Below are 22,984 nucleotides of genomic sequence, written 5' to 3'. Positions count from 1 at the left end.
TCCTCTGCTCTGGGTGCCACAGCACTGCGACACTAAACTTCTGGCTGCACCCTGATTTAATGGTATTATCAACGGAGCACAGACTGAGTTGCCTGCATGCCTCTATGCTTCCCTGCTGATCCCTCCCTCCTGCTCTAAGCCTATTCAGCTCTGTGGTTTCTTCTACAGCAGCGGCAAAGTGAGGGCGATGGGGGATGGATGGAAGCAGAGCTAAAAAGAAAAGAGGGAGATGGATTTATTTGTATTGGACTTGAGGGAAGAATCATTCTGTTACATATGCAACAGAGAGAACAGTGTTGTCACAGAGAGTACTCCGGCATGGCTGCCTTTTAGTTTACGGCTGCAGCTGTATAACCATGTCTCTCAGGCTCAGAATTACCTCTGCTCTCAGCTGTCATCTGAAAAATGGAGTGGAACTTCGACTAAAACCTTGGGTCATTTATCAATGTGACACACGCATCTATGACCACAGGCTTTTATTATGCATAGGGTGGGCATAAACCAATTCTGCTGTAATAAAGTATTCCTCATAATTCAATCAGGGTGTCTGTCTCATGTGTTCTCATTCTAACTTTTTTTTTCATCTCCCACGTTCTTCAAATATGCAAAACTGAGATGGCGGGGAAATGAGATTTCGAGTTTAGATTAGTATCTATTAGACAGGAATGTTATGTGGCTTGATATTAATATAGGAATTTACATTTAGATGGAGAGGAGTGACGGAAAGGAGAAATGAGAATGAGATAGAAGTGGATGCAAAAAGCATAAAAGGAAACAGGTGACAGAAGTGATGGGAAAATGAGTATGATTCAGGATCCCTCACCAGTGGTCTCCACGATGCCCTCAAGGATAACGACAATCTCAAACTGTTCGTTCATGAGGGAGCGCTGGGATAAGTCGAAAAAGGGGCTCTTGGGATTGATTTCATGGCAAATGGTGAGAGGGGACACAAGGAAGAGCTGGTCTGCACCCGTCCCAAAACCAACATCCAGTTCACACTGGTCCAGAGGCAGGAACTCGCCCTCGGGTGTCTGACGAGACTGAAAGACAGTTAAGAGAGAGGGAAGTGGACAAAGACAGAGGGAAGAGCCAGGGAAGTGAAATGAAGATAGAAAAGAGACAGGAAAGAGAAGATTAGATGCTTCTTATCGCAAAGCAGGGGAAGAAAGATTATTGTTCCAGCATCGTTTGTCTTCCTTTCGTCTAATGAAACAGGACATAAATCTCCAATCCAGTAACAAGATCTTTTACTTAACTAAAATTACTAATGGCACTTGGCACAATGTAAGAACACTCCATTACAAGTCCAGCATTCAAAATGTTACTTAATGTTACTTGTTGGTTTATAACCCACTTACTTTGGAAGGCTGCAATCACGTGACTAATGTGCTTATGGGAATAAAGTAGGATGTAGTTAAAGAGCGAGACAAGTTGGGCTGGTGGATGGGTCAAATGAGCACAGGACTTCCACCCAGGAGACTTGTGATCGTATCTTATGTGAAACCAAGTGAGGTGAAATTATTTTGATGTACATCATCACCATATTTCTTTTCCTGAACCAAGATAACTTTACTTGCCTAATCCTAACCAAGATAACTTTACATGCCTTAACCTAACCTACGTAACTTTTACCAGTTGCCTAAACTTAACACTAGTAACTTTATGTTAAGTATATAACTTAACATTAAATACCTGACCTGACAACACCCAACCATGTTTCCTTTCCTTAACATAACCTACATAACTTTTCTCACCTAAACCTCACCTACGTAATTTTACTTGCCTAAACCTGACATACGTAACTTTACGTTAAATACATCACCTGAACACGCCCCACCATGTGGTCTTTTCCTAAACCTAACTTACGTAATTTTAGCTTCCTAAACCTAACCTACGTGACTTTTCTTGCCTAACTCTTACCAATGTAACTTTACTTGCCTTAACGTAACCTATGTGACCTTACTTGCTTAAACTTAACACCAGAAACTTTATGTAAAGTACATAACTTTACATTAAAAACATAATCTGACAGCACCCAACCATGTTTCCTTTCCTTAACTCAACCTAGATAACTTTACTTGCCTAAACCTGACATACGTAACTTAATGTTAAAGAAGCAACAGACAGCATTTTTGCCTATATATACCATTGTGAAAATAATGTGGGTTGCACAGGATAGTATACACAGTAAAATCACACTATCAGTGTTTACATAGGTTACTTAGTGACTTTGTAATAAGCTTCTGCCACCGGGGACGAATTTTCGCGGAAAAAATCTGCTTTACGGCAGGAAATGCGTCATGTATTGCCAAACTGGTCGGTCAGCCAATCAGGGACTGGAGCTGGTCCTTATGAGGAACTGGCTGGGGCATGAGATAGTTGAGTCAGGAGCACAATGGCAGACGGACAAAGTTTGGAGACAAGTGAAAAATGGCCTCCCAAAAGAAAACGAGCTCCTCTGTCTGAGGAGGCAAGGATGCACAAAAAGGAGAGTAATAAAAGAAGAGGAAAAACAAGAGTAAACCTCAGTCAGGCGTTAAAGAGATGGAGGGAGCTCTGTGACCGAAAAGGCTTCAGAACTAGCTTTCTTTCTCATGGATCAGTAAGTAACACGGCTAAATGTTAGCTAGACGAGAGAGGACTGTACTGTACTGGCTGCTAGTTAATTCCTAGCTGGCCAGCATTGCAAATCGCCGCAACCAGGGACCGGGTAGCAAGTGTTGGTCGGCTGACAACCTCGTTGCCATTCTACGGCAGCCCTCGGACAGTGATAAATCCCATTATACATATTGGTATAATTTACTGTGAGTTGTTTGTACTGATACTGTGCATATTGGTATAATTTACTGTGAGTTGTTTGTACTGGTACTGTGCATTCTGGTATAATTATTTGCATTACTATTTGTTTTTTTGTCAGATAAATCTGATAATTGTTGCTCGGTCTCTTTACTCATTTATTTAGTGACTTTATAGCCTACATTTTATTGGTTATCTCTGATCCCCACGGTCAATTTGGTCTTTGCAACAGTGCGAGCAACACTGCTGACGCTAGGTGGTGCCAAGCTAAAAAAAAAAAAAAAAGAAATCCTATCTGTTGCCTCTTTAAATGCGTAACTTTATGCCTGCATTTTACTTGCCTAATTCTAACCAACATAACTTTACTTGCCTAAATTTTACACAAGTATGTTTATGTCAACTATGTTACTTTACGTTAAAAACATAACCTGGCAATGCCCAACCATTTTTCTCTTCCTAAACCTAACCTACGTAACTTTACTTGCCTAAACCTGACATATGTAACTTTACTTGCCTAAACTTAACACAGGTAACTTTACATTAAGTACATCACTTACATTAAATACATAACCTGACCGTGCCCAATCATTTTTCTCTTCCTAAACCTAACCTGTGTAACTTTACTTGCCTAAACCTAACCAATGTAGCCTAACTTGCCTAATCATAACCAGCGTAACTTTACTTGCATGAACTTAACACAAGTAATTTTACATTAAGTACATAACTTTACATTAAATAAATAATCTGCCAATGCCTAAATTAAAACTTTTTTTTCCTGTGGAAAAAGTGGTCGTGACTGATATTTTGTTATATATGACATTAGGATGTTAATACTGATGCATCACTGTAAAAGCCGCATGTTATTGCCATAGTTGCTTGAGGTGGTGTTAGTTTTCATTATATACCCCCACCCAAGGGGTACAATAAATCAGGGGGATCTTAAGATGATTACTGAGAGAGGAAACAAGAAAAAACTAAGTCCTGATACACAAATCTGTTGGTCATTTCTAAGACTTTACTCTAAATTTTGTTTTCTTGTAAATTATTTTAAATTTCACCTCTTTGGACCCCAATACAGAAGTTTAGAAGTTTGGTAGACCTGGTAACCACTCAGACATCTGAAATGTGACAAGCAGCCCCAGCTACACACTGCTTTTGTTTGTGAGGAGTCACAAGCAGTGCATTGGATTTTTACATGCAATGCTAGTATAAAGTAGCCAAAAATGAAACTACAGTAGTACAAGCTGTGCAAGCACCTCAAAATTCAGTCTAAAGGTGTGATGGGGTGATTCTCTAAAAATACATATATCACCCTCCTGAAGAGGTGATGGAAGATGTTTTCTCTCTCCATCTATCTCACTTTTCCATTGGTGCCTTGTTTGCAGTAGCCACAGACTTGGCGCTTCACATTGATTTTTAGAGGAACTTGCAGGTGGGCGTATGAGACAGGCAGCCGTGTTTGGACAGGACTTGCCCACAGAGTGTTAACTGGTGCGGAAGCATTTAATTGCCCAGATGATGTTGAAGCTCAGCACCAAGCTCCTGGATGTAGTTTCTCCTTTCCTGTCTTATTCTGTCTAATCAATCTGTTCACCTTTTCTCGTCTTGTTTGCATCTCTCACTTAGCGGTCTGTTTACTCTTTCCTGCACATGTTAAATTTTCAATTTTTTAATCCTGCTATCAGTAAAGAGGTTTGCAGCCTTTTCAAAAGCTTTTATTTATTAATCACCTTTAATATTTTCAATATAAAACTGAAGGATGGCCAATGCTGCTACAAAAAAGTTTAAACGGGTTATTTGAGCAGGGTAGATTTCCATTTTGGTAAGGGTGAGATAAGACACTTCAGTCTGTGTTTCTAATGTACACTATTATTCTTTTCCACTTAAAATAACACTGAAAAATTACTTGGATACTTGGAAAACTTTCTTTTTAAGTCAACAGTTAACATTAAAATAACATCAAAAATCAGTGTCAAGCTGATTTTCTTATAAAGAATTTAATATCGAAGCTCATCTTTATACTCTTTTCCTTTTTCTACATTGTTTCACTTCCAACGAATAATTGGGCACCAGCCATCCACTCACCCACACACACATACACACACAGATACTATTCCTCTGCCACACACAGCTTCATCCCACACACACAGTCCCACCCCCTTCTCTACAACCCTTTCTACCATTTCTGGCTATTTTGTTCTCAATTATTCTAAAATAATCAACACATTATTTCCTCAAAGGCAGTGTCCTCTTCCAGCCTCCATAACTCAGTCAGTGTCATGTACATTCGCTTGTTCTGACCCAAAGTGTTGTCATAATAAATAGAACAGTGGAATATCTTTGGCTTAAACTCACAGTTACTTTGATTAGTTACCTCAGTTTGGTATTACCGTACCTATACAGTCCACCCTGCCCCACATTGTTACAGCTGCTATTCCAGATTTTATCAGATGTAGATAGCTTGCTAATTAAGCAAAAGTTGACAGCAAGTTGGTTGAAAACCCTTCTCTGGCTGATAACCAGAACCTTGTAAAGGGGTCTTAAATACACGTCTGCACTTGTAGGCTACATCAGTACTGTTCCAATCACTGTCCCAATCAAAAAGTCAGTATGCTCTCCAGCTGATGATCCATAAAGAAGACATGGAAATAAAACAGCATTTTCCTGCAGTGTAGAGTTAGTAGCCTATTTTAAAAGGGAAAAATGTAAGATCAGACACTTACTTTGTTCTTACATAATCTAAAATTAGTTGTTTAACTTCCAGAGGCCCTTTTATCACTTTTATTACTAAAAGAGAAATTACTTTTATGATAACGACCAGCTGCTGGACTGTAAACATCCCTAAATCCAAAAAAGATCAGGACACATTGATTGTTTTTCCAACCCACTGTAAACTACCCCCTCTTCCAAATAACGGAGGTGAGACTGCCAGCCTACTGCTGCAAGTAGTAGCCTATTTGCTGTAGCGCACTGGAAGTCTGGTGCTGGCTCAAAGACCTGTGTTATAGCTGGGTGCCCTGTGAAACAACACAGCTTGAGTTCATCAGTGGCTTTGAACACCACCCTTGCTAAAATACACCAAGGAATTCTACTCCCTCTCATCCCTCTCCTTAGAGGCAGGACATTGATTTTCGATGCCCCTCTGCCTCCTTTATGTATTGTGTCTAGTTTACATGTGTCTACCTTCCTTTTGTTTATTTGTTTTACGAACAGATGCTGGCTGAATTCAAGCGGCTACAGTCATTAAAGGGAAACTTTGCCAATTTTCATCCAGCTCTCTCATTGTTGTGTGGACAGTGTGTAAGGATGAACAGTATTTATTTTCCTCCCTGTGCCATGAACATCCTGAGCTCCCTGCTCATCTGCTGGCAGAGGTCTGCACACCCTATCATGACACAGAGCTGGTTGAAAATTGGCAGTTTTACTTTAACTACCCATGTCGCCATTTTCAAGCTACTGTAGCTGTCATATTTTACAGAGACAGACCTTAAGTGGCTGGACTGCCACCCTGACTTCCCACAGGATCAGCAAACTTTCAAGTTTTGCATTCCATGAGCGGTGGAGAGTGAGGTGGAGGGACCGCGGTTTATATCCATGGGTGCATTAGCTAGCAAGCAGCAGTCTTGTTCAATGGTGCCGCTAGCAGAAGGATATGTCTGATATGCCATGATTGGACAATTAAAGAAACTTTAGCATCATGTTTACAGTGGATATTTAAAGGCTATTGCAACTGACTGAATCTTTTCTGAGAATCGAGGATACAAAGATAGAGATTTTTGTCTGGTTCCAAAGGGTGAGCAAATTGTTTTCATTCATAAATAAATTGGGTTTCCTACATGTCTGCTTCCGCCCTCTCTGTCTTCCAAACTACTCCTGTAAAGCAGCAGCTACTAGTCAGCACCCAACTTAATCCTGACCTCTCAGTGACATTGCCCTTTAGTTTATCCCTCCGAGACTGTGAATGAAGTGTGAGTAAACAGACTTTACATTATGCCAGAAAACATTGCATTCTATTTCTATCTCCTGTGAATATCAATGAGATGCTCGTCTGGATTTATGTTGGAGAAGCACTTTCATGTCAGGGGGCATTGTTCAGGTGCTTACAGGCTGCCGAATACTGTTTGGGTGGATGCGGGTTATCTCATGCTCGCTAAGGGAAATGTTACATTTCACTTTCTGTCATTGTCAGCGAAGATTAAATGATGAATGACTGTATGCAAACACTGACAGGCAAAGCTCCTTACACAGACCCCGTTGGCACTCTCCTACGCTTCTCCTGGCACAAAGATCCTGAGATAGCTGAGCTTGTCTACTGTTTTTTATTTTCATGTAAATCCCGCACTCCAACAAATAAACAGATTTCTCCCCCCGAGCTCTGACACATTCATTTTCAATTATGCTTTTGGGGCAACTGTGCAGCAGAGACACTAGCCGTGCACACAAACACATCTACACATCACATTCTGACTATTCATTGACCCAGTCAACCTGACAGCTGCTCATTAGCATTAGAAAGGCTTTGTGGTTTTGTTTGATGCTCACAAAAAGGAGCATTTTAGTGGTGTGAATGATGCTCATGGATGAAGACAGGTGATAAATAAAATTGATTAGACCCAAAGTGGCCTATCTTACTACTCAACTCCACTCCATGCTCTGCTGGGCCCTCATCAATCAGTAGCCTGGGAGAGGCGGGTGGAGGAGCTCGTAGGCAATCAGGTCGACTGACAAGCCAGCCGAATCACGCAGGCTTCCCCTCTGCCAGATACCGTCTGCCTGCTCAGTACATTCAGAAAGGTTGGGCCATCTAACACCCAATCAAGCCTAGACTGAGTGAGATGAATTGGTCAGATCAAATCAAGGGTCAAATGAATTGGACAATCCAACGTGGCATGGACTGCTCAGTTTTCTCCTCATCAAAACTGAGAATATGTAACATGTACATGTGTCAAAGACTACACTCGGTTGCCAGTTCATTAAGTACACCTATAGATAAAACAAATGCTGTCTAATACAACAGTCCTGCAATATTTACTTTTTGTTGAAACAGTTTTAGAGAGGTGTTGATTCAACCAGGTCTCACTCCCAACTCGTCAAATACGGAGGCCTGGTCAGATACCAGCATCAGGTACCAACACAATGAGGCAACCTTTAGCAACAGTATAAGATGCATGGAGCGGTGGCATATTTTGCTGCTCCAAGCAACTACTTAGTATAAAGAGCGAGATAGTCTTCACAGGGCGGGTGGGAATGGAGGTGTATGGTTCAACCAAAGTCCAGACTTTCACCCAGGAGGCCACTGTTCATTTCCCATGTGAAACCAAATGGTAACCGAGTTAATTACAACATAGTGTGCTTGTATGTGTAGCATACTACGGTATTGACATATGTCATGGGATATATGTCACATATGTCACATTGAGTTATATTATGTAAGTAACAAACGTGCTTATTTTAAACGTGCAATATGTAATTTTCTGCCGCTGGGGGTCTCAAACCAAAACAATAACAGAAGACAGAGTTGGATGACGTCACGAAGTAGCGTGGGATCATGGGAGTTGTAGTTATATAACAGATACAGATCTAACGTTCCTCACTCTGTGTAACTGAAACCGACTGTGGCAGTTTTTTTTGGCAGAGCAAGCTTCAGCAGCAGAGAAATGCTCATGGACGAGGTGTATTACTGAAGTTATATTCACTTTATGTTTCACTTTATGCAAATGGGGTCCGTCGGCCGGTGTAGCAGCCCAAGCTGATCTGGTACCAACACCGCATCCGGGGTCTGGTTTTTTTTTTATAAACTGATTATAATGTCCAGTTTTCCGTGTGTTAAAGTCATGGCTCTCTTTTTTTAGCGACTGTCTCGCTAACCTCAGTTATTTACACTCTATTCAGAAATGCTACTTACTTTAGCTGAGCAGTTAGCACTCTGCTAGTTATTTGAGCAAACTGCTAGTTACTTAGCTTTACAGTTAGCGATGGCTTCTCCCTCTCTGCTGCTCTCTCTTTTTCAGTGCGTCTTATGTTTAGCTATTCCTCTGCCTCTTTTATAAATGCAGTTCATTTACCGGCATCAGCTCAGCATTATAGAAACCTATCGTTAGATGTTGTGGTTAGCCAGCCTCCGCTCCACACTGCTCCGCAGAGCTGGTACCCCGGCGGGCAGCAGTGCTTGCAATACACTGGTGGAAATGATTAATATTTTGATAACATCAGCCAGATGTTTGCTTACCTGTCTAGTAGAACACACGCAAGGTCAGTGTCGAATTGTAGTCCTAGATTTTCACGAAGCTCTCTCCATCTCGGAAAGGCCACACCAATATTTATCCTGGATTTACCTCTCTTCTTATCCCAAATTCTTCTGGGATCGCTTGGTTGACCCGTACGTTTCCGTTTTACCGGGTTGTTTACCGGGACAGCTTCGGTGTCAGAAGGTGCAGCAACAGTCAATGCATAACCATGATCCATGACGAGTTAGCTTAGCCTAGCAACAGTAACGTTCATTATCTGACGTCTCAGCCGGTCTGCTTCTTCTTCTTCTTCTCCTTCATTTAATGTCTATGGTAACTGGAGTTACGCCGCCATTGCGACCTAATGACACGGTCCGTAACTGTTATTAATATTTCGTATTTATCTGGGTTTGAAAAATTGTTGGAAACATTTCTGATAATCAAAGTACACAACTAAACAAAATATATAATATTGGTTTAGTCGTTTTTAGAAATTTTTATGTGGAAAAACTACATATTATACCTTTAAGGCAAACTATGCTTTTTTTCTATATCTAATGGCATACTTCTGTTGCCTAAACCTGGTGAACTAAACTTAACATTCAGAAGGTCAAAAGTCAAAGTCAAAGTCCATTTATTTGTCTCCCTTGGGAGAAATTTGGATTAGAGACAGGGTACTGCTGCTTAAACAGCACGAAACATACAAACAAAAATACATAAAAGACAGTAAAACATTCAGCATCTAAAAAAAAAACAACATACTGGTAACCAGATAGGGACCAATGTGCAAAAAGATATTTGCTCATCTGAGCTGTGGAATTTACCATGCCTACACGTTGAAGTTAGAGTGCTGGTACACGTTAGAGTGCTGGTACATATTAGAATGCTGGTACACATTAGAGTGCTGGTACATATTAAAGTGCTGGTTCACATCAAGGTGCTAGTACACATAAGGTTGCTAATACACCATACCCAGAAAAAAGTACACATTAAGGTGCTAATACACCATATGCAATACACAGTACACAATACCTGCTTACATTTGCTCATTAATGAGCTTGACTGACAACAGGACAAAGGAATGTTTGTACCGGTTGTGTTTACATAAGGGAACCCTGTACCTTCTCCCTGAGTGCATTAGTGAGTATTCGTTGAACAAAACATGAGAACTGTCATTTAGAATGTTTTTTGCCTGAGTGATGACAGCCTGATTGAACAGTTCCTGAGGGTTAAGGGCGGGGTGACCCATAATCTTACCCGCTACTCTGACCAGGTTGAGAATCTGAGTTTTTGATTTGGCATTTAGGTTCCCAAACCAGCTGGTGATACCGTACCGTACAATGGACTCTACTGTTGCTCTGTAGAAAATTAGCATAATGTTTTTGCAGACACCAAACAACCGAAGTCTACGCAGGTCATCCTGTCTTTAACAGTTTATACCAAGGTATCCCTCTTTCAGCCCACTCGCTGTTCACATGAACAGGCCGTGCCAAGATTAATTTACCTGCTGCAGCAATCAAGTCTCCTACATCAGTCTATCAAGCTCAATGGCACCAAAGGACACCTGGCTTGAACTGAAGCAGACTTCTATCATTCCTGCATTTTTCTGGACTCTATTTCACATTGTTTATTCACCTGGTTTATTATCCCATGCGTCCATGAGAATGTAAGGATTATGTGAGTATCATATTATTATTGCAGCTGGCATTGCGGTGTTTCACATCGCCGTAATGCACTGTCACATATTATATATTGACAGTGCTTGGCCCTTGTGATAGTTTGACAGTCACATTATATAGTTAAGTGCTGGCGATGCTGTTTATCACCGTTCTCTGTATATGAACCCTGACGATGTTATACATGTTAATTAGTTGTATTGCCAGGCTGTCACAGTTTTATTTGTTCATGTGACAGGAGCATGGTGACCCGTCCACTAAGGAACCGTCCTGCATTTATTTAGTTCGCCCTGTGAGTGCACTGGAACAGTAGTAATAGATATAAGCCTTACTGAGTTTATTCTTTGTTGACACATCCCTACAGTAGCGAGGGCAGTATTCTCCTCATCTCTTCATCCTTGTAAAGATGTATATGTATTCACTTCATTGTGTATTTCATGCCATACTGTTTAAGTTTTTTATTGTTACATATTAGTAACATATGTACATGTTCTATGTTTATTCTCTTTATTGTAGTATCCCCATTACAATGGGATATTCTAACCAGCCAACAATAAATGAGTGGCATGTCAATTAGTGTGTGAACTGGATTTATTAAGTAATAAGCAAAAAGAGCTGCGCACTTAACATCAGTCCAAAAACTTCTTAATTCTGGTGCGGTAGTCAGAGATGAAAGTCAAAAAATGGAAAAGGACTCGCACACAGAAAACAAATGTAGACTGAGAGTCTTAATGAAAGATCATTTTACTGGGGATCTTCACAGACAAACAAGCAGCAAACGTTTCAGTCCTCAAGGGACTATCGTCAGTGCATATAATGAGAGGTCCTAGTGGCATGGTTCTTATAGTGTAGTCTTCTCAATCAAACTTGATTGGGCACACCTGGAGCCTTTCACAGAGGGCAGGTAATCAATTAGAGGTACCAGCACTGTGTCACACATCACACCATTACAATATACATATATACAAACAGCCTTGGACAAGGAGCTCAAAAGTGAATGAGTACATCAACAGATATACATCTGTACTCTAGCTTGGGGACTATTAGTCGACTATTACCTCTAATTGATTACCTGCCCTCTGTGAAAGGCTCCAGGTGTGCCCAATCAAGTTTGATTGAGAAGACTACACTATAAGAACCATGCCACTAGGACCTCTCATTATATGCACTGACGATAGTCCCTTGAGGACTGAAACGTTTGCTGCTTGTTTGTCTGTGAAGATCCCCAGTAAAATGATCTTTCATTAAGACTCTCAGTCTACATTTGTTTTCTGTGTGCGAGTCCTTTTCCATTTTTTAACTGGATTTATTACCCACAACCTGTGGAGACTGAACATCCATAAAGCCAGCACCTAAGGGTTCATTCATTCATCATCACTGAGGTCACACGCTTGGTATTCAGCAAACCAACATTCTCTGTTTATTTTGAAAAGAGACTGTATGCACTTAACAAACAGCAATTCTGCAGTTTGTGGTGCTGTTGAGCTGTGCTGTAATATACAGAGAGCTGTTTCTGTTATTTACCAAAACTGTTTTAAATGGGATGGACAAAATAATAGAAACAGATGTCAGTATAATGTTATACAATTTTACAGCACCACAAACTATACCCTCCAAAATGAACAAAAAGTTGAATGAAAAACAGAATATTATTACCTTCATGGAGGAGTTGCTGAGTGTATATTCATATATTGAGCTTTAACACCTGAATACCACGTGTTGATAACAAATGAAAACTAATTAGCAAATGAGCAGAGAGTTGCAGTCAGCTAAAAGTAATGGGAAATCTCCTCTTCCTGTGTTTTTTGGTAAAAACAAAACTACAACAAAATGAAGAAAATGCATCATAGTGAAAATCAAAGTCACAGCCTGGTTGCTCTGCCACAGCTGGTTAAACCTCTGTTGTGTCCTCTCTTTTACTCCACAGTCACCTACAATGTGTTTTTAACACAGTCAAGCTCACAGTTTAGTTGTCATTATTTAAATGTCTCTGTTGTCAGACAGCTGAACAAGCAGAAAGTGGTGATTTGATTGAAGCTCATAAAAGCTACCTGTTAACCAGGTGAACATAACTCCTTTGCTGCTACAGTTCTTTGTTTTATGACATAATCAACAGAAATACAGCTTGATGACAACATCTGTGCCATGTGCTTGGCTGTACTGGCACTTAAAATGAGTGATCACAAAGAGAAGGCGATGAAAATGATTTTTCAGGTTTACCTGGGTCAGTGTGGACGTGGTCTTAGTTATGTTTAAAGAAAGCTGCGGGCCCATGAAAAATATCTGCAAGCTGTTTTTCTCAGGTTTATGTGTGTAATAACGAGCTATTCACACACATTATTGAGTCTTCTGCTGCATCTCTTCTTCTCTCCTGCTGGGAAAACATCTGCATCATGGACATAAAAGGGACCTATTCTGCTCATTTTCAGGTTCATGCTTGTATTATGGGTTTCTACCAGAACTCGTTTACGCAGTTTATTGTCCTCATGCTGTCTGTGCTCGAACACCTGTATTCACCCCCTGGGCCCTATCTTAGACCTGGCATAAAGCCGTGAACAGCGCATCTGTCATTGCTACTTTCAGGCTGCAGCATTTGTCATTTTCACGGCCAGCACCCACAGTATGTAAGTAGCAAATGACTTGTGGCCATCAGAGTGCCCATGGGTGTGTAGGTCTTAGAATGATGTGTGGTCAGGCACATTGTTGGCACATTGCCATTTTGAGGCAGCAGAAATGTGATTGCGCCACTGACCATCAAAAATCCTGGTCTAAAGTCAATGGTGGAGTATTTTCCTGCTATTTAAAGGGCACATTATTAGATGGTAATATGCAAGTTCACAAAGCGTGTACACTTGTTATACACACAGATGTGCAAATGGGTTGCAGGTGGATGAAGTAATAGATCACTAATGAGGAAAATATTAATTACATTCTCTAAACTGTGAACATAGCAGAGATCAGAGCAGAGTTACAGAGCTGCTCCCTGTTAAGGGAGATGCAGTTCACATTGGCGCAGAAGGAGCAGCGTAACATCATTGATTATTTCATAAGCTAAAGGTTTAGTTCTGATTCCTTTGTCAAGTTTATAGGTACTTTTTTCTAGTTTTACTGCTTTAATGTCCAATGATATTTGCTGCAGTGACATTAGTGCTCTAACTGCATTTCTCTCAGCATGCTCGCTTATACAGTTTGCTGTATCCACTATCCAGCATGTTAATAGCAAAACGCCAGGTGCAGGCACACCTAGTAAATGAATGAATGGACTTAATTCAACCTCTTTGCTTCTTGCACCTTACTTTCGGCCCAGATTATGCACCCTATAACCAGCAAAGAGGAGTTGGACTTGCCCGAAATGCACTTGCACCATGCACTTTAGAACAGTGGTTCCCAACTGGCCCAGCCGCTGGGTCCAGATTTCTCCTGAGTCATTAGTTCAAGGTCCACACACTTTAACATATTCAGCATCATACTTGCATTTGGCCATGTCATTGAGCCAGTTTGCTGTCTCTGTTAAGTAGCTGTCTGTTAGTCACTCACGCTACAGCAGGACACAGCACTTTGAAATGAAAGCTGTGTGCTGGAAATTCACTATACTTCAAAATAAAATGTGTTTTTTACCAACTTTGGACTGTGACCCACCAGTTGGGAACTAATGCTTTAGACCATGCACTATAGATCATATAGTCTCTATATACAGACTCTACATTCACTGAATGTAGAGTCTGTAGGCAAACCCCGGAGATCTTGCCTCCGGAAGAAGAGCGGAAGAGCCCTGGTTTCCGGTTGTAGGCTGCTTGTAGTCCGCATGATATTAACCAATCACAAAAATTATCTTCTTGCTTACCTCTGGAAAAAAATTCTTACATTCTAAAGGACAAACAGGAGACATTTCAAAAAGTGTGGGGTCAATTTATCCAATATAGTAAAAACAATGATCTATCTCATCTGTTGAACGAACCTGGAGTAGAATAAGTGCACCCTCTGCATAACTCTGTTTCCTCATCCTTTACTCACTGGATTGTACAGCAATGATATTTGTATGGACTCATGATCCTATATCTTTACAGAAGCATTCTATTAACCGCCATTTTTTGTTTGTTTTTCTGTTTTTTTTGTTTGTTTGTTTTTTTGTTTGTTTGTTGTTGTTGTTTTTTTCTGTCCCATTTTTTGCACTGTTATAGTGACCATATGTGTGTAAAGGGGAAAACCTAATGTAGGGTTTAATATTTTTGTTTCATTGAATGTCTCTGTCCTACAAGGACCTATATGTTAACACACTGTCTCATTTGTGTCACTTTGTTGGCCTTTTGTTTTGTCTTGTTTTCTAAATTTGGAAAATTCAATAAAGATATTGTTGAAAAAAAAAATAATGGACCAATCACGTTTGAGCTGGCTGCAGTTGTTGCCAGGTTAAACAGTCCATGCGGTGAACTAACGAGGCAGAACATAATTGGCGTCACTGCAAACTCTGAATCCATCGCAATGGTTCAGCATATTTACTTATATATAAACGGAGGTCGTAAACGGAAGTTCGCCTCCTCCGCCCAAATCAAACCGGAATGCCAGAAAATCGGGGGTCTGCCCTTAGAGGCTGTATCGCCGTCTGCCGGAAGTCAGACACCGAATACAGCTGATGGGTTCCGAGAATGTAGATCATATAAATAGGGCCGTCTGTATGAAACGCCCTGTTTTTGGCCCGTCTTTTTATAGAGAAATTAACATCAGCAACCAAGATTAGATGTTTTCCTGGCGCTAGCTGTAGCAACATGTAGCAGTGTGGGCTACATGATGTAAACAGTTGCAGTAGCGTGCCTGGAACAGATAACCAATTAAAGAAATCCGTCATGAGCTGATGTTTGTCTCGAAAGCAGAAAAACAACGCTGAAAATAGTGTTCAGAACACTCTAAAGCCTGAGGTTTTTTGCTCTCAGGGATTACTTTTACATATGTTTACCTCATTATCTAAAACTTTGGCCATGTTTAATGTGAACATCTGCCATCATAACATTATATATATAACAGAAAATAAAGAAAGGAATAATAGGTCTCCTTTAAGGTTAAGCAAAATAAGCGCACACTGTGCAGCACTAATTGTTGTCAGTAATTGGAAGCAAACTGAAGCCTCTGACATTAAAGTCAGTCCACCTCCACACTCTAACTTCCCACCTTGCGATACATAAAGGGCAAGCTATTACATAAATTATGTGCTGCGGAATTGTAATATGAAGGTCATTATTATGGACACTGGGCTGCTCTGAAGATACTTATTAGCAAGATGGTGTTTTTCCATGAAAACCTGCAAGATTTGATTCTGAACCTATTAAGGATGCATGCGAAGTAAGAGTGATTATGTGACAGTCGAGGCTGATGCTTCCCCATAGTTAAGTCAAAGCAGGATGAAGCTGGTATTAGACGTTGTTTGGAAATACTAAGCCTCTGCCTGAAATGTACTCTTTCTGTCTTACGCTCTGGTTTAGTTTTCTTCCTTGGAAAGTGTTTTAATCCTCACTGTGACACTTGGTGACTTCAGCAGTTGTTGTGGCAGAAATGGTGTCGCAATGTTCTTGGCCAAAAATGTGTTTTGTCGTAACTGTGCTGCCTCTGATTTCTACTTGGGTGTGGAGAATAGTGTAACAAGGCTCATGCATTATCATTGTCAGGAGCCTGAAGATGTAGTGTTTATTCAAGAACAGCAATGCTTTATTTTTCACTTCAGTCTGCTGGCTCAGACATTACGAGTATCACACACTCTTCCTCACACATCTTCTTGTAAATGCCTTGGAAGGAAAACTTAAGGATGAAGATTTTGTCTGTATATATGTGATTGTGTGCTTTTTGTGCATGCACACTCATACAGAAAAACATTATACACTGTGGAATCTTTGAATTATTCAAGTATGGCATGCAAAGGAGAGAGAAGCGTGAGCAGTCGAGAGTCTTAAGGTTTTCTGGCTCTGGGGCCCACTAATCAATGACAGCAGGTCTTTTCTCCAGCCCTCCACAACCTGATAGTATAATTGCATTGCTATTCTTATTAGATAACAAATGGAAATCAATTCCACTTCTATTGACTACTGTATATAGCACATGCTGCAATCCTCTGGGGAGATATACAACCGAGAGGATTTCTCTCCCCTGTATGTGTGTCTTTGAAATAGAAAGCACCACTCACAATGAAAATATTAAGAAACAAATCTGTTGGTAATTCTTTTTACGTCTCCCGTCTCTTAGTGCGAGTCTCTCTCCAGCTCCTCCACCACTTTCTATCACTTTCAATCAATTCCTTCACTCTCTCCAACCCTCCCAGTAATACCAGAGTCACATTTTCAGCTAGGATGTTCCACCAGGATGCCCTCCGAGGCTGTCATGGATGCCCTGCAAAGCTGCATTTCAACTGCTTATGTCGGGACTCTGTATGACAGCTTCCATTCCTCTGTCTGTCCCTTTCCTTCTGCTGTCTGCTGTCACCACAGTTCAGCAGAACTCTGGTGTCCAAACACAGCAGCGTCAACAAGTGTTTCCAATTTAAAAGGGCTTCATCATCTAACAGGGGATCTGTACGTTTAGGTTAGTGTGATGTGGCAACTCTGGCTGGATAAAATGAGAGTTTCATCTAATTCACAGCAGCCATGTGTGTCAGTTTGCACTCCGCATGCTGCTGCAGGTAGCATCCTGTCATTACAGACATGGGCAACTAGAAGCTGTCTCCTGCCCCTACACTGCAGGCCAGCTGACCCCAGAACAGAGCTTAGGAACAGTGTGGCCCTAACTAATAGGCCAAATCAGAGATAAAGGTAAGACCAAAACCCTAGTTGTGGGCAGGCAACCAGGGGCCCACTTTTAACAGGACAGTGGATCTGTGCACTTTCCCACTGGACACAAAACCCACTAACATCCACCAGCATCTGGCTTTTGTATTTGATGGGGAAGGTTAGAATCGGCATTCACTCCTCGGTCAAATGACTGCAGTAGTTACAGTATTTATTTGCTCCAGCTTCAATTGGTTCCAGTCAGCAGTGATGGGAATATGACACCCAGGTGGACCTGGTAATTTTAGCCCCTTTGCCAGTGCAATGCAGTGAGGAGATGCCACAAAATACAGTCCGTCTCCATCCAAGTGGTTCAGACTTAGTCAGCACTGAGTTTGAAAGAGAGACTGAATAAGTAAGAGATATAAGAAAGAAATAACCACTGTAACACTGGCCTCCTTGCTGCTTTCTGCTGTTTACTAACCTGTTTTCTGGCACGTCCATTATATTAAAGGAAAAAAACAACAACCAGAAAGACATACTTGTCTGCTGGCAATGGGAAAGCAGTTTGTCGCCTATTTTTAACGGGTTATCCCGAGTTTAAAAACCCACGTACACAAGTTAATTTAGGTGGGAAATGGTATTGGGGTAGCAGTCAGGGGGTGAGAGTCAGACTGGTCTTTCAATGTTACGCTTCACTGCAATAAAAACCATTTTGTGTCAACAACCCTAACGTCATCAATAGGGTCAAAACTAAGAATGCTTTCCTCACACCTAACCTGTTTGGTTAACATGAACTTGTTTGTCCAGGCTGTGTGATTCATTTAAGCTTTCATATCATGGAGGTGTCAAAGATGAAAGGTTGTTACAACAGGCCCCAGTGCACACTAAATTCTAGTTATGAAGCACAAACACACCATCTATCTGTGTATATTTTACCAAAAATGTCTTGGATTTTACAGTTGAATTAGTTACTTGGGCTACTGTATTGGGAAAGTAGAGAGGACAAAGAGAAAGCTATCAGAACCATGGATTGCGCTCTGATGGTCAAAGCGCTGAAGCATGAAAACAAGCATCAGCACCAAAAGAAAAGCTAAAGGAATCTAATTGAGGGAGCTTTGCTACATTCCCCTCCTGTTCTTTTCTGTCAGTTCTCATGTTAGAAAAAGCATGACTGCCCACTCAGCTTGTCAGTCTTGACAGATTTTGCACTGGCTACTGTATATCATCTTGTCACATGATCAAATGGAGCCTTGACATTGGACAACATCAACATACATATTAGCCAACAATTAACATTCCATATCTGTATATGACAAAAAAAATACATAAGAAAATACGAAATAATTGATGTATATTTTCGCCAGATGCAAGCCTGGAGTCTAATCTCGAATACTACTGGACCCATCAACCTAATACTTTATGTGCACATGTATGCTGCCATAGCTGTGGCCAGGTTTGTTCTGACCATATCACACCGCGAGTGTTTCAAAAGTGGAGCGTTTTCATCTAAGTAAATAAATCAGTAAGTAACTAAGTAGGCTACATAGTTCAATAGTTTCTTATTTGTCGATTTCAATTGTGTTCATTGTTATTTTCTGCTTTGTTGTACCGTAGCATACAGACAAAGTTGATACCGTTAAAAGTCCAGTTACACAGAGCAGGCATCAAATATTCGTGGATGTGTTTTAATTATTTAAAACCTCATCATTACATCATACCTATATTTCACATACAGTGACTGCCAATTGGAGAAATCGATCTGCACTGTGCAATGCACCACAGCTCAGTCAGAAATAGACGAGGCCCAGTTTTTTCTTAGCTTGTGGGACAACTTTGAAACGTACTGCGGCACATCTGCTGGAATTGTCTAGACTGGCTGTGATCATACCGAACGGTCGCCTGTCTGAGATCTGCACTCTGATGAGAACTTTTTTTCTAGTTTTAAAGTTTTTTCATAATTTATTTGTAGTTTTTATAGTTTATGCAGAATAAGCATATCATTTAGTTATAGATTGCGACTGACTGTTTCACCAAAACAAAACAAAAAAACAATTAAAGCCATTATGAAGATGTCTTTGTCTATTTAGGGAAAATATAGCAAATGGCATCATTTTTCATTTAACATGAATTCTTCTTTGAACACTCACTCATAAGGGCCCATTCTAAACCCAACACATTGTTTGAGGGCCCGCTGTCTTTAAGGGCCCTCCCACACCACAGGCCTCAGAGCAATCGCACTGCCTGCACTGTCTGTATTCACGCCCCAGTATTGATTGTAAATGTATGTATGTCAGAGAGCTGTTTATTCACTCTGTTTTAGCTTGATGTTCAAGTCATCAAAAAACTTTTCACAAACTCTCTTTCACACACACACACACACACACACACACACACACACACACACACACACAGAATTTCTATGCAAGTTTATTAAATGATTCCTCCTCCAGTAATGCCTGACTACTTTATATGATGAGGCATGATTTGAAGAGGGTTGCAGTTCAACAGCACCACCAACATCTCTAAACAGGGACTGCACTGAAAGCTTCAGTCTGAAATATTTTCACTGTTTAAGTCTTTTATATTAGTTTTTTTCAAACATTAAATGTGATGTATGTTATCTCTAAGTACGCTCATCCTAAACAATGCCTTTGTCTTTGCACAATGACTCATTTATGTTCTTGTGTTCTGTACTCTGGCAGAGCTGCTGCAAAAATTCTGTCTCGGTAAGAGAGTCTTTGAAGCGAAAGAATAAGGTTAGACCACAAAGCCCTGGAGCAAATCTGAAGGAAAAAAAAACACTAAGGAGCACACAGTGGATGCTGTATTTATTGTATTTCACAGAGAGAGAGTGTGTAAAAAGATGTGGGGTTGGCTGAGAGGTCTTGGAATTTATACTGATTGTATTTCTTGCAGCCCAGAAGGAAAGGTAGAAGTGGAGTGGCTCTACAATCTAAAAATTGATGCATGTCTTTTCTTTCTTTCTTTTTGAAAGTAACACAAAGTCTTATTATATTTCTTCCACTTCTGGGGGGCATTGCTTTAAAAGAAAACCCTGTACTATCCAATTACTATGAGTTCCAGTGTGCTGATAAACTGAAAGACACAATCCCATAGGTGTGTTGCAGAGATGGAGACACTGTGATTGAGATGCTGAGGGCTTACGTCTCGCAGGAGAGTCAAGAGAAGACATGTGTGATTGTACTTTGTGCCTATGGGGCTGTTCATTTCCTCCACGCTTGTAACTGTGGAATAGCTCGGTCCTGCCTGCCTCCCTCCCTGCCTGCATGCATCATTAGGCTGACCAACGCTGTGCTCAATGTGGCTGTGCAGAGGAGTACACAGACATAAACAAGCTCCAAGCACCTCACTAATGCTGTTTGTCTTCTTTATGGCCCATTTTGCACATTGAACATGGATATGGCTGGAAGGAGCTCTATTAGGATAATTAAAAGCAGAGCCAGCCAACCTTGCTACAGTTTGTGGTAATTTTCTGCATTGTTGCTTGTTTTCAGAGTGTGAGGTTTATTAGCTATATCCCTCCAAAGTCTGCTCTTCATTAGTGGATAACCAACGTGGCACAGTTTGTACGGAGGCTCCAAAGCCACAACATTATAACTAAAACAGCTGAGTTTATTATCCTTTTTTTGGGTGTGTGTCATTTTATATCCTACAGAAGAGAAATAGAAAAAATACCCCCTAAAGAAAAGAAACAAAATAATGCATTTCTTTATGGATGACATAAACATTTTTTATGGCTGCATGCTCTCTCCCAGGAGTGCTGTTTTACTGACTCCAGTGATCTGTGGTAGTGTGTGAAGCTCCCTCTCACTGCTGATTCACTAAGCATAACTTTCTTCCACTCTGTCACATCCACTTACTGACACGCACCTCTCTGTCCAGGTGTCAGCTCAGATGCTTGGACGCAGTGTCGGCCATCCATGCTGCAGCGCTTCCCCGCAAACACCAACGACAGCCTTCACTGTCTCATCTCAGTGGTTAGAGATGCACCTGGCCGCTGGCACTCAGCCTCACTGTTGTGCAGCTGAGGGATTATGGTAATGCTACCTTGAGCCTGTTTTGTTTAACAGGGTGTATGTTGTGAAGTGGGACCTGGTTGCATTTAAGAAAGATCGCTTTAAGCTTGCATATGCAACTGTTCCTTTTCCTTGTGGGCTCACATGAGAGGGAAGTAAAGATTCTCAAGAGACACCAGCTGTCAGTCAAGAGCGCAGTCGTTGTGCAAGAAAAGAAATGGCTCCTGAGGTCTATACTGCAATATTCTGTCCTCAAAACTCCTGAGGGAAGATCCAATAAAGCAGCTGGGAGTTTAATAAGTCATAATAAGGTAATTATACAGCATATTTATGTAACTTTTATGTATTATACTGTGAAATAAGGTGTGATTTATGCACAACATCAGCTCCCACACTTTGGTTACTTCTCTAGGAGTTGTCATAATCACAGTGTTTGATACTTGAGCTTACCTTTATGAGTTTGCACCTGATCTGAGCGGACACCATGTGGCTGTTCCGCAGGTTGCCCACACGGAACATGAGGCACAGCTTGCCGTCTCGCTGAGAAATCACCGCGTCCTGACTGAACATGAGCGTCTCCGCGCGTTTCTTAGGTTGGGACATTTTAATGAACATGCAGCCGATGAGAAAAGCGTCCACTATGGAGCCCAGCAGCGACTGGAACAAGAAGAGGATGATGCCCTCCGGACATTTCTCTGTAATGTACCGGTAGCCGTAACCGATGGTGGCTTCAGTCTCGATGAAAAAGAGAAAAGCTGAGGGGAAGTTGTAAACATTGGCCACACACGGGGTGTAGGACGCGTCGTGGCCGTGATTTAAGTCTCCTCTGATATAAGCGATGATCCACCACATAGATGCCATGACCAGCCAGGCGATCGTGTAAGTTAGGATGAAGATGAGCAGGTTCCATCGCCACTTCAGGTCTACCAAAGTGGTGAAGAGGTCAGAGAGGTACCTGCTGGTCTCTCCGCCGAGGTTTCCGTGCTGCACATTGCAGCGACCGTTCTTGTCCACGAAGCGCTGGCGTTTCTTTTTGACCGGAGCGGAAAAAGTGGTAGCCCGATTTGTGTTAACCACCTGGTAGTCTTCGCCGAATTTTCTACGAAGTGCCGCCATTTGAGTTCTCCTGAAGTAAAAGCAAAAACGACTCGCTGTTTAATCCATGTTTTTGGTTGTTTGAGCCTCCAAACACTGGTTACCTGCAGTGCGTAAAATGCGCCATGGCCACTTCAGCGCGCGTAAATCCTTGGATTAAAAACACGCGTTTGTAAGAGCTTTTAAAAAACTGATATTATCCGTTTGTTATTAAAAAAAATATCCACTATTTTTCCAGTTATTTTACATGACATCAGAGGATCGCTGAGAGTAGCTGTGCGCTCTGCTCAGTCTCCACTCTGACTGGCGTGGTGCTCACCAGCGGAGCGAAATACGAGGAGCTGTCTACCATTCACAGCTTCTGGTGGGCTGTGGAGGATGAAGAGGGGAGTGTGAGTGTG

At 41.2% G+C, this 22,984-nt stretch overlaps 1 protein-coding gene across 1 annotated transcript in view; it reads right to left on the bottom strand.

The window, feature by feature from the left end:
* kcnj19a (potassium inwardly rectifying channel subfamily J member 19a) overlaps positions 1–22,984 on the bottom strand; it is a 28,940-nt gene extending 5,956 nt beyond the window's left edge. Inside the window, exons 1-2 of the mRNA XM_049560825.1 lie at positions 21,939–22,984; positions 824–1,040 (exon numbers count right to left, since the gene is read on the bottom strand). Coding sequence (XP_049416782.1) covers positions 824–1,040; positions 21,939–22,604 — 883 coding nt within the window. The 5' untranslated portion in view covers positions 22,605–22,984. The remainder of the gene's footprint in view (positions 1–823; positions 1,041–21,938) is intronic.

This window comes from Epinephelus fuscoguttatus, linkage group LG19 (assembly GCF_011397635.1).
Source record: "Epinephelus fuscoguttatus linkage group LG19, E.fuscoguttatus.final_Chr_v1".
Taxonomy (NCBI): domain Eukaryota; kingdom Metazoa; phylum Chordata; class Actinopteri; order Perciformes; family Serranidae; genus Epinephelus; species Epinephelus fuscoguttatus.
The sequence above is the reverse complement of the archived record's forward strand: the minus strand, read 5'-3'. Positions and strand labels throughout refer to the sequence as shown.